Source organism: Marmota flaviventris, chromosome 7 (genome assembly GCF_047511675.1).
Source record: "Marmota flaviventris isolate mMarFla1 chromosome 7, mMarFla1.hap1, whole genome shotgun sequence".
Classification (NCBI taxonomy): domain Eukaryota; kingdom Metazoa; phylum Chordata; class Mammalia; order Rodentia; family Sciuridae; genus Marmota; species Marmota flaviventris.
The window spans coordinates 106910721-106924205 of record NC_092504.1 but is presented as its reverse complement, the minus strand read 5'-3'; the positions used below and the strand labels follow the sequence as shown (position 1 = coordinate 106924205).

The 13485-nt window shown below is 36.2% G+C and overlaps 1 protein-coding gene across 1 annotated transcript in view; it reads right to left on the bottom strand.

Annotated features, from left to right (window-relative positions):
• The window catches only part of LOC114085467 (protein FAM13A-like), a 212473-nt gene that overhangs the window by 18770 nt on the left and 180218 nt on the right, over window positions 1-13485 (bottom strand). The window contains exon 7 of the mRNA XM_071614026.1: window positions 1896-2056. Within this exon, the coding sequence (XP_071470127.1) occupies window positions 1896-2056 (161 nt within the window). The remainder of the gene's footprint in view (window positions 1-1895; window positions 2057-13485) is intronic.

Genomic DNA, 13485 nt, shown 5'->3' with positions numbered 1-13485 from the left:
TGTCCTCTAAGCAACAGACCATTCTTCCCCTTTTCTTCAAGGGACAAAGACTAGTTACACCTCCTCATCCCAGTAACCAACAGTGACTTAATGAAGGCTCTTATTCTGCCTTGAACTGACCCAACAGCGTCCTTGCTGGTCTCCCAACCCACCTTACTATTCCCTTTAATCTTTCCTTTTGCCGTCACAGGGTCTTTTATAAAATACAGGTCGTTTTCTGGTTTATTTTTCTATCATCATTTCAAGAGGCAAATCCAAACTCCTCAATGTGGAACAGGACACCGTCTTTCATGATCTGATTGGTTTAACTTCGTCTCTTAGACCACCTGTATTTTCCCTGCTGGGATATGGATGTGTCCCCCAAGGGCCCCTGTGTGAAGGGTTGGTGCCCTCCTCGAGTGCATCCTGCAGCTGATGGAACACTATTCTCCTAACACATTGACTCTCCATGGTACCCCTCGCCTCTCCCCAGCTCACACCTCCATTCTCTTTCTGTTACCAGCAGGATGAAGCCGAGCTTCTCCTGCCTTAGTTCTTCGGTATTTGCTATATTCTCTGCTTGGAAGCTCTTTCCTTTATCTTCACCGACTCCTTCCTCCTGACACCTCAGCTCAGGCCTTCCCTGACTCTCTGCATTAGAATCACTAGTCTATTCTATTAACCTGATATAGCTTCTTAATTCCCTCAGATATGAAGTCCTCTTATCACACGCATTTTTCTACTGGGCCTTACAGTCTTCCTCATTAGAATGTCAGGCTCATAGACACAGGGGCCTGGTCAGCTTTGTCCATTGATGTATGTCCTGCTTTAAAGCAGTTCCTGGAACCAGAGGGTTGACTGCCAATCATGAAATAAATAATAAAATAAAAGACTGACAGCATGCCTGCAACCTCAGTGGCTTGGGAGACTGAGGCAGGAGGATCATGAGTTCAAAGCCAGCCTGCAAAAGCGAGGCACTCAGCAACTCAGTGAGCTCTTGTCTCTAAATAAAAAATATAAAATACGGCTGAGGATGTGGCTCAGTGGTTGAGTGCTCCTGAGTTCAATCCTTGGTGTCAAATAAATAAATAACAGTGCACCTGGCAATCCCAGGACTGGATGACCTGGCCTCCCTCCACGACTCTAGCCTTATCTCCAACTAATTCCAGTTTGCTATTTCTAATGCGGTCATTATGACTCCTAACTGTGCCTATCTATAATACTCTGGTCTTTTTTCTCTTCCTACTTCATTCATCTTCATCTTTTGAGATACAGCTTAAGTTCCATCTTTTTTATAAAGCAATCCGAAGTACTAAGCTCCTTCATTATATTATTTTTGAATGCTTTAAGGCATCTTTAAATTCCATTAGAGATCTCTAATACTTGTAACAATATTTTTTTTGAATTTAGAAATAGGTTATCAGTTATCATAAAAGAAAAATTCTTAAAAGGAAAAATGCTATATGCTGGGAATAAATAAAATCAAGGCCTTTTTCTTTAAGTATACCAGAGAAGTTTACGTTCAGGTATAATGTGTACAATCATGGTTTAAAAGCAACATTCAAACTGTTATAAGACTTGGTACTAGACAACTCTGATTTCTACTTTGATAGATAATATTTTCACTGAATATTCTATAAAAAGATATCCAGAAAGTAATTCTTGGACTTTATTGGGAGCTCAGCATAGTCCTTCTAGCTAATGTATTTCAATCCAGAAAACAATAGTTCTTATTGCTTCTGTGGTATGAATTATTAGTTAGAAAATCCTCAAAATTTAGAGTGTATTTTAAATGTTTATATTGATCTATGGATTCTGTTGATACCATGGTCGATATATGCAGACACACCTACATATGTGGGTCTATATATCAGAGCTGATATACTGAATCGTGTAGGGGAAGAAAACTTGCCAACCTGGATACCAACTTGGCACCACCATCCTCTGCTGAATTCATGTCATCCAAGCAGGGCTTCCTATGACTTAGCCGCAGGCTGACCTGAGGAACACCAGCAGATGGCTCTGGTTGCAGTACCCTGTGGCCATGAATAGATCCCTCACTCCTGGACTTTGGGATCTAAAAAATAAAATAAAAAAAAAGGGTAGGGTGAGATAGAGAAAGAAAAATTTAAATGTTTTTAAAGTTAAGTTATTTAAGAAAGATATTTTTTCCAATTTATTCACAGCCCAATGTATTGATATCACTCCAGAAAAAAATATCAAGCTGCAAGGAATTTAAAATACATACGTAAAGATTATTACACAGTAAAAGGTCCATATAAGGACAGACATCAACATTTCCAGGAGGAACTTTCAAGTGATATATGGACCAAACTACTCTCTGGGATTCTGAAACAAGTCCTCCCCAGACCAACCCTCCTTAGAACAATCACTCTAAATGAAGAGAGACAACGGCAATGTATCAGACTGGCAAACCAAAGTGAGGAAAAGAAGTAGTAGTTGGAAAGAGGTGGGGGAAAGAAAGGGCAGTGCTTTAGTTTGGATCTGGAATGTTCCCCAAAGACCATCAGCTTGGTGCTATTAGAAAGTGGTGGAAACCAGTAAGAGGCAAGGCCTAGTGGGAGGCTTCAGGTCACTGAGTTGTGCCCTCAGAGGGGATTGTAGGACACCGATCTCGTTCTTTTCTTTTTTGCTTCCCAGTTACTACAAGGTGAACAGCTTGCTCCACCATGCACTCCTGCCATGAGGTATAGTTTCGCCATAGGGCCAAAAGTAATGAGGCCAACTAACCATGGACCGAAATCTCTAAACTGTGAGGCAAAATAAACTCCTCCTCTTTTAATGTTAACTGTCTCAGGTATTTTGTTATAGTAATGGAAAGCCGACTAACACAGGCTGAGAAACATTGAAATAAAGGATGTCAGTGTCCGAAGGGTGTCCAGAAATATCATCAAGCAAAATAGACACGAATTTGCCTATAATTTTTAAAAATATTTTTTAGTTGTTGATGGACCTTTATTTTATTTATTTATTTATAAGCGGTGCTGAGAATCAAACCCAGTGCCTTACATATGCTGCGTAAGTGCTCTACCACTGAGCCACAACCCCAGCTCCTGCCTATAAATTTTATTGTGTTTTATTTATTTATTTATTTAGAGACAGGTTCTTACTATGCTGTTCAACCTGTCTTTGAACTTTTCAACTCAGGCAACCCTCCTCCCTCAGGCTTCTAAATAGTTGGGATGACAGGTGTAAAGCTACCATGACTGATGTGTAAGCCTCTTTTGTACGGCAAAGTGTGGTCTGATAAGCTTCTAAGTAAGGGAACAAATAGGAAAAAATATAATCTTTTAGCTCTCTTATATCTCTGGAAGCATAGGCAATGAATACCAGGTTATATTGACTTCTCAGTACACCTCATGTTATGCTCCTTCCAAACTCCCAAATACTCACAAGCTCTCTGATTTCAGATCAGAAAGAATCTGAATATAACCTATGATCTTTACTAAATAATGTAAGATTTAGAACCTTGGATCGGCTGTACTTGTTACACTGGAAGTGGTTTCTTATCTGTAGGACTTTTCTCACACTTGGCCTTACACCTGGAATGTCTTCTTTTTTATTACTGGCCACTCACAAACTGCCTAAGACCAAATCTGATCCTAACTTTCTTTGAGGATGAGATAACTCCATTGTTCATGGAGTTTCTCTAACTAACCTCAGATCTGAATGAGCTTTCCCAGCTCTGGACACCTGTGACACACCACTGCAACCTACCCTTGATTACCTGTTGCTGGACACCTTACCCTTAGTTGTCACAGGGTTTCAGCATTTATTTTGTCTCAATCATCTCTCAAGAAGGAGACTAAAGCCTGCCTCTCTTCCTATGTCTTCCCTTCTTCCTCCTCTTCCTTTTCTTCCTCTTCTTTTAAATAGTAGTATTATTTTTAACTTTTACCCATATATTATAGCAAAATTTTGGATCCATCAATAAATATTGCCAGACAATATGCTTTTCAACTGTAAGATATTCCCAAGACATTGACTGCCCAATGGACTAAAATAATATAGAAAAAATGTAATATGAGGAACATATTACATGAACATACTTAGTAAATTTATGTTTGTATGAGAAATAGATAAAATAATATATTAATAAATGCACACAAGCATGGTTTGCCTATTAAAAATAAAATTAATTTTAAAAAAGCACTTACACACACCAGAAACATATGAACATAATTTGGCAAAACATTGCATTCAGTATAGAGCAAAATAAACAGTCAATAAAGGCAGGGTTTATTATTGTTGTCATGTAAAATTTGCCCAAATATGGTTATTGCCAATTTAATTGTTCAGAGAATTTCTCTATAGTGTGTTCATAAACTCACAAAGATAAGGAAAGCAAGGAAATATTTTTAAAATTATCAGCTTATAAAGACATTTCTAGTGGGCTGGAGTCATAGTGTAGTGGTAGAGCATTTGCCTAGCATGTGTAAGGCACTGTTCGATTCTTAGCAATGCATATAAATAAATAAGATAAATGTCCATTGAAACTAAAAATATATTTTAAAAAATTTCTACAGTCCATAGAAATATTTGTCAAGGTTATTTTTTTCATTGACAAATAAAAATTGTACTTATTTATCATCCACAACCTATTTTTTAAAAATGTCTTTTTATAATTACTAGCACATATTAATTGTACAAAATGATGGGTTTCTTTGTGACATTTTCATACATGCATATAACATCCTTTGATCATAGTTTCCCTATTGTTGTTTTGAAATATTTATATACTGTGGAATGGCTAATTTGAGCTCATTAACATGCATTATTTTACATACTTGCCATTTTTTGTGGCAAGAACTCTTAAAATCTACTCTCTTAAGCAATGATCAAGAACAGTAAGATTGGGCAGGGGTTGTGGCTCAGTGGTTGAGGGCTTGCCTAGAATGTGTGAGGCACTGGATTCAATTCTGAGCACCACATATAAACAAATAAATAAATAAAGGTCCATCAATAACTAATAAAAATATTTTTAAAAAGAACACTAAGAAATATTTTAAAATAAACTCTTTAAAAGAAATATTCAGGTAAACAGCAAAAGAATATGTAAAGCATATTCATTGTTATATCTTTCGGAAAAGTGTTCCTTTTGCATATGGCTATTTTTCATAAGAGTAGATTGAAAAATCCATAAACTATTGAAAAGGCAGTAAGTTTTCAAACTAGCTAAAAATCTATTTTAGACTTAGTTCTCTCTGTATTGAGTCCCAAGTTTTCCATTCTGTGAATATTTCAATGAAATTGACATAGGTACATTAAAATAGGTTGGAAATCATAATTTTGTGCTTATATATGTTATTACATTAATAATAATAATTTTTGTTACTGGGGACTGGACTGAAACCACGGGTGCTTTACCACTGAGATACATCCCCAGTCCTTTTATTTTTTATTTTGAGATAGGGTCTTGCTAAGTTGTTGAGGTCTTACTTAGTTGCCAAGGCTTGCTTCAAACTTGTGATTCTCCTTCCTGAATCTTCTGGGTCACTGGAAACACAAAAGTGTACCACTGTGCCTGGCTATTACATGATAATATAACTATATTATTATTATTATTATTATTATTATTATTATATGTAATATAGTTACATTATATTATATACTATATTTAAGTTTTTACAGGTGTTCCACATTTGAGACAAAATGGGTTAAAAAATACAACAGTAATTGCTTGGCATCATTTCATGGTATTAAGAGTTGACATTTTAGGGTTAGTTATAATTTATTGAGTTCTAAATTCCATTCAACAGTTTATGTGGAGGTAAAATATTCTAGAGGAAAAAAAATGCAGCTTATCCTGTTCTGTCAGTTTATAGTAAAATAATCTTCACAGAGAACTCAGTTACCAGCAATTACATCAGCCTGAGTATAATTTTGTGATAATCCAGTTTCTACAGAAATAACATGCATGAATAAAGTCCATAACCATGAATTTAAGATAAACGTTATTTAATAGATCAAGTTAACAAAAGAACTGAGCTTGTTGGGGCTGGGGTTGTGGTTCAGTGGTAGAGGGCTTGCCTAGCACAAGTGAGGCACTGGGATTGATCCTCAGCACCACATGAAAAAAATAAATAAAGATATCATGTCCATCTACAACTAAAAATATTAAAAAAAACAAACAGAAAAAGAACTAAGCTTTGGCATAGAGTGTGTCACCTGTTATTTATGAGAGAACAGAACTGTTAGAGAAAAAAAGTAACTCAGTAACTCTTAGATCACTAAAATTGGGAAATTACATGCATGTTTCAGAAGAAAAGCAAACTTTAAAAGATGACTGATATCTTTCTGAAGATGTACCTTGAAGACTATGGGGGCAAAATAATATAATAAAAGTTTAAAACTTGCTGTTTCACTAATATAATTAATTTTATTTCAAATGTACTGATTTAGGAAAGTCCTTTATTTCAGCTGAAACTGAGGTTTTTAGGAACACCCAATTTGAACCAACATAAGTTTGTACTATTCTTTCAGCCTTATAACCCAGGTAGGGGATTTAAAACAACAACCACCACCACAACAACAAAACCAAAACAAATGCTCTTGGATGTTGGTTTCTGGCTCTGTATAGTTTGGTGGCAGTGGACACTTAGACTTGGAGGTGGCACTTGAGGCCCTTTTCATTACTGACCCCTGAGGAGGATGAAACCAGTTAGTCAAAACCACAGCAGGCACGTTATTATAGTGCAGCTTAAAGCGTTGGTTCTCATCTGCAGTTGATTTTGTCTGGAGACAGTTTTGGTTGTGATGGGGGGCGGGGAGGGTGTGTGCTACATAATCTTAGTAGGTAGTGGCCAGAGTTGCTACTAATCATCCTACTGAAGTGCTGGACAGCTTGCATCCATAGTGCTGAAGTTGAGGAGCCCTGTTTCAGAGGGAGCGGTAGGAAGAAACCAGCATAGAGGAAAACTTCATGTCTTGTCTTTTGTTTTCATCCTCCTTTTGCCTTTGGAATGTTAAAACATAATTCATGCAGACCAGCTGTGAACTTAACAGAAGTGAACCAAGAAGCTGTTTGGGCCACCTTGTCTAGGCAGAATCACTAGTGCCTAAATGAGCTTCAGCCATGTTTGCTGAGCAGAGACCCCAAATATGGCCCAAACTCTCACTGTAATAAGTTTAGTGAAGGTGCCTGGTGATTCCCACCTGCAGCATCCCTCACAACAGGTAGCTGCAGTAGGAAAATGGCCAAGGGCCTGGGACACTGACAGGGAAGTGATAACTGACTTTCTCTTCTTTTGGAGTTATAACGGACATTCACTTATTTGCACCACATGCTGTTTCCTTATTTTAATAACCTCTTTCTCTGTTTAGTAATGCAGTAACTTTGACACTTGAAGGTAAAAATTATAAAATCCTATAACGAAATCTCTGAAAAATAGTTTGCTCTCAAGAATTCTGCCACTGGCTATTTGAGATAAGGATCTAGGTATATGTTGTGTGATTTATGTCCACAACTAAAGTACAAACAAATTCCAGAAATCTTTAGAAAAGTACATTCCATGCATATCTTCGCAGGCATAGAGAAACTCTACTTGTAGCAACTTGAGCTACTTTAGTATTTAAGATGCCACGGGTATAGAAACAAAAAGAAATGTACTTTGAAATGTAAAATTACAAAGTACTTTCTTGTATTATGGTGTTGCTTCTGTTATAAATAAGCATTTATTGAGCACTTACTCTGTGCTAGGTATGGATCCAAGAATATTACAAAAACAAATCCATTTAATTCTCACAATAGCCCAAGAAGGCAGGAATTATTGTTATTACCATTTCAAAGATTAAGAAATTGAGATAAAAAGCTTTAATTATTTGTCCCAATGATCAAGTGTCAGAGATGCAGTTAGTACCCAGAAAGACCTCAGGACCGTGTTTATCCATGCTTATACTTTATATAACTGGTTACATGTTAAATGTTAGAATTAAAAGAAGAAATAGCATTTTAAGATGAAAGTCACATAATCTCCCATAATGCAATCCATTTTTTAAAAAAAATTTTATGGCATTGGTATTTAAAACTTTCTTTCTTTTCTTTTCTTTTTTTTTTTTTTTTTTTTTTAAGTTTAGCCCTTTGGCACTCTCTGAATCATTTCAGGAACACAGACTTAGAAAAAGATGCACTTATATTTTAATGTGTTAATAGGACAAAAATTTATGCATTCTAAGTAATCAAATTACTGTTCTAGGTAAATTAGGGTACATCTTATAATCAACCATGGTTTAGTCATTAAAATATCTATGAAGTATTTAATGAGACCAAGAAATACTTTTGTTACCCTGCATGAAACTCAACTCAAAGTGGATAAAAGACTTATGCACTAGAACAGAGACCCTGTGCCTAACAGAAGGAAAAGTAGGCCCAAATCTTCATTATGTCAGCTTAGGATCTGTCTTCCTTAACAAGACACCTAAAGTGAAAGAAGTAAAATCAAGAATCAATAAATGGGATTGAATTCAAACTAAAAAACTTTTTCTTAGCAAAGGAAACAATCAATAATGGGAAGAGAGAGCCTACAGAATGGGAGAAATTCTTTACTGCACACGCCTCAGAGCTCTAGTCTCCAAGATATATAAAGAACTCAAAAAAATTTAACACCAACAAAACGAAACAAACAAACAAACAAAAAAACAAAACAAATAGCCCAATCAAGAAATGGGCTAAGGAACTGAATAGACAATTTACAGAAGAAGAAATACAATCAATCCACAAACACATGAAAAAATGTTTACCATCTCTGGCAATTAGACAAATGCAAATCAAAACTACTCTAAGATTTCATCTCACTCAAGTCAGAATGGCAACTATCAAGAATAAAAGCAACTACGGAAAAAGTCCTACAAAGCAATTAGTGGACAAAACAATTAGTGATCAGGGTGAGAAATTTCATTGAGTGAAAGAAAGGTACAAGAGTCACACCCATGTGAATGAAGAAGTGAATATAGGAAGTTTTCCTTGAAGGAAGACATGGGTCAATAATCGGAACAGTTTAGAATTAACAGAGTATATCTTTTTAAAAAAAAAAAACAAAAACATTTTTTAGTTGTCAATGGACCTTTATTTTATTTATTTATATGCAGTGCTGAGAATTGAACTCAATGCCTCACACATGCTAGGCAAGTGCTCTGCCAATGAGCCACAAGCTCAGTCCAACAGAGTATATATCTTGAATGGATGAGAATGTTTACATGCTGAGAAGAAACAGCCAAACAACACGTATGTTAAGTCACACTGGAAAAAGAACCCTAGAAGACAAGAAGGACCACAAATAGAAAGCCAAGTATTAAAAGGAAAGAGATTTCTCCCACTGCTAGAGGGAAGGAGGCCAAGATGGCATGTTAAATGAATTGTGGTATATATTTTTAAGGCCCAAATTTGAAGAAGTTTGTAGAGAAAATTAGGTCAATGAGCCATTGACCTTATCACTGTAGGAAGCTAAGGATGGAGTTGTATATTTAATAAAAGTAGACATTGCTTATCAATTCAAAAAAAAAAAAAGAATAAAAGCAATAATAATTGTCGGTGAGAATGTGGGGAAAATGGTATGCTCATATATTGCTGGTGGGGCTGCAAACCACTATGGAAAGCAGTATGGAGATTCCTTGAAAAACTTGGAATGGAACCACCATTTGACCCAACTATCCCACTCCTTGGTTTGTACCCAAAGGACTTAAAATCAGCATACTACAGTGACACAGCCACATCAATGTTTACAGCAGCACAATTCACAATGGCTAAACTATGGAGCCAACCTAGATGCCCTTCGACAGATGAATGGATAAAGAAAATGTGGTAAATATACACAATGGAACATTACTTAGCCTTAAAGAAAAATGAAATGATGCATTTACAGGTAATGGATGGAACTAGAGAATATCATGCTAAGTGAAATAAGCCAATCCCCAAAACCAAGGGCCAAATGTTTTCTCTGATAAGCAGATGCTGATCCACAGTGGGGTGGGGGTGTAGGTAAGAATGAAGGAATTTTGGATTATGCAGAGGGGAGTGAGGGAAGGGGAGAGGTGTGGGGATGGGAAGGATGGTGGAATGAGACTGACATTATTACCCTCTGTACACTACGGGTGTGACTCTGCATCATATACAGCCAGAGGAATGAGAAGTTGTGCTCCATTTGTGTACAATGTGTCAGAATGCATTCTGTTGTCATGTATAACTAATTAAAACAAATTGAAAAATTAAAAAAAGAAATACTTTTGTTATCATAGATGAGTTCAGTTAGCAAATAAAAATGCATCTAGAGTTAAATATATACCCCCAATAACTAGAATCATCTCCATACTTAAACACACATGAATTAATTTTAAAAGTCAAAACCAAATTTTGTCACAGTCAACACTACAAATATTTTCAGATGGTTTCATCTTCAAGAACTGGACAAGGAATTCAAGAGCAGAAAAACAACCCAGTAATGTGAGGCAATTATTTACCCTGATAAACCAATACGACTCAAAAGAGACACTTAATTTTTACACATCATCCTCACACAAACCTGTCCCTGTGACAGTAGAACAAGAAGTCACAGGAACAGAGTCTCTGTTCCATAAGACAGCATGGAGCAGGAATGATCTGCCCTGTAGGACAAAGAACAGGGAGGGCAGGGCAGGTAAGAAGCAAGGGAATCTGTTTCTTGAGCAGGAAAGCAGCCTCTCCAAAGTAGTAGCTCCTTTTCCTTTTGTGGAAGTGGAAGGGTCTTTCTAATTATTACAAATGTCTTCTCTAGCCAAGTGATGTGCATATGAATCAACTGGAGGAAACTTTGTAATAATAATTTAGTAAGGTATTATAAGACAATATTGTTAACAAATCGTTTACGCATAGTAGATTGATGAAGAGGTCTCAGGAGTTGCCCTAATCACTGTTCAGTTGTGGTGCCTCCATTCCGAAACGAGAAAACTCCCAGTGTGTTCTTTTCTTGAATGCCATATTCTTCATCAGGTAATTTGAGAGTTGATTAGAATAGGGCAGAAAACTATATTCCAGGCTCAAATGATAAACGAGATTGGGACAGAAGGAAGAAAGGAGCAAAGTTGATTTTGAACACTAAGACCTGCTAAATAAGGCTCCCTAGACCTCATTATCCTTGACCTTTTCTCTCCTCCACCTGTCACTCCCACAGAAGAGGGCAAAGCCTCTTGCCTCCCCTTCATGCTCATTAAGCTCGCAATGTTCATGAGAAGCATGAAATAAATAGAGCACCAGAAAAGAGACCGTGAGCTCAGAATTAAAAAGAAAAAAAGATATTTCTAGTTTAAAAATCTTTTAAAAAAAATTCTCTAACTGGGAAAAAAGTTGTTTTTTTTTTTTGGTTTTAAATCAGAAATATTTCATTTAGCTTTTAAAAGATGAGGTTTGTTTAGTGAATTGCCATAACTGTCCTCACAGGGAATTTGATGAATCTGTTGTGCATAGTCATGGTGTAGCTAATTAATGTTCTGTTCCAGGTTTTTATCTGTGAAAATTATTAATGTGTTTTAGGGACTATTTCCATGGAGAAGGGTTGTGGGGCAGCTCCTTGCACATGGCTTCCTCCTTTTTTTTTTTTGTTTTTTTGGATAGTAAAAATAGGTCAGTGTTAAACAAAGTTACAACTAATTAAAATCTCCTCTTTCAGGTTTTGGGGCAACTCTACACTTCAGTATAAAATCTATTTAACTCAGTTTGTTAGAAAAATTATACATAAAAAGACAGAAAGTTTATAACTTTCACCAAGTTCATCTTGAAACAGAGTTCCAACAACTAACAGGTTCAAGCCAGTTAAGAAGCCTCTTAGCACTTTGTTTTCCTCAACTTGGCCTCTCTCACCTCCTTTCTCTTCTGCGGAATGGAATACTACACGAGAAATGCTAGCCTGCTTTGTTAACTGCTACAGACCTGCCTCCTGGAACAGCACCCAGCAAACAGTAGGCAACCATTAAATGTTTGTATAATAATGAATGAATGAATGAATGAACAAACGAACTAAATAATATCACCTACTTTTCTCTGAGAAACACTGAAGTGTTAGTCATGGGTTCTTATCATAAAGCACATGAATTCTATTGTGTAAATCTTGCTCTCATTTTAGAAGTTTCATTTATATTCAATTTGAAAATCTTTCAGTGTAAAAAAACAGCAGTGATACATTTACAGAAATGGGAAGAACTTAAATTCACAGAGCACGAGAATTGTTATCACAGGACCATGAGTCAGGAAGGTATGCTAATTCCATCCACCAAGGTAGAGTTGTCTGTCCTAGAGTTTGGGCTCCAGGAAGTCTCAGCTCTCAGAAGCTACTCACCAGTACGATTTGGACATGGAATAGTGTGAGGCCTCTCATCAATATTGACACAGTATTTACTATTTGACAAGAGTTATTAATTCAATTCCCTGACTTAGGTCTTTTATCAGGAAAAAAAAAATCAAGCTAAAAGTAACTGAACCAAGTGCTTTAGGAAGGTAGATATGAGACTTTAGTAGGAGGGTCAAGGAGGACATGCTTGATCTCAAGAGAATACACAAATTTTCAATTCTATTAGTACTACAATATTTTGCCTAATTTTTTTATTATTTATTTCTAAATTTATTATTTAATCTCAAATATATAATCCTTTGGCCTCAAATTCTGGCTAATTTAGAGGATGAGATGATGGGGCCTTAAATCAAAGGGTTCTCTGGAAGTCTGTCCGAAGGGAAACTTCTGAAACAGTATGGAGTCTCAATAAGCATTCAGGGATTCTTTACCAGGGGTGTACATTAGAATATGCTTTGAGGTTTTAAAAGGTACACGTCCCTAAGTTCATTCAGTACCTTGTTTTCTAGTTCCAGGTAACATATCTGAGATTTTTTTTTAAAGGTTCTTAGAAAAATTAATGCTGGTTATTAGTTTTAAATTTTGTCAGGAAGCAAAATAATTTCTCTTTGAGGTTTCTGAAAATAAGTGTTAAAATAAAAAGCAAACTTAATATTAAATACCTGAACTGCTTGATGACAGCTGGTGATGCAAGTCTTATATGCATATGGGAAAATTTCAGTGAAAATTTAAGAAATTAGATGGTTAAGTTTGAGTCATTCAATTTTAGAGTTGAAGAGGGAGTTTACTCCAATTTTCCTTTACAAACTAAAGTTCATTGGACAAGAGAAACAATGAATTTGTCCAAGGTTGTACAATGAGATAGTCGGAAAATTGGTTATTAAAATCCCTTTTTCCTGACCAAAGGGAGAAATGAAGTAATGAGTTGTAAAATCCAGGACAAATGGAATGATTACTTGTAGTCCAGGGAGGCTTTCTTTACCCATAGGAGAGCAGATGGATGGTACGTTATGACAGCAACATCTGGGGCCGTGAGGGCCACACTACAGCTGTGTAGAGTTATAAACTGAAGGATTCTGGACCTCTGCAATCCCATGGAGCCACATTACCAGTCTGGGCCAAATAATTTATTTGAGAGAAATAAATTTCTACCTTGTTTAAACAAGCC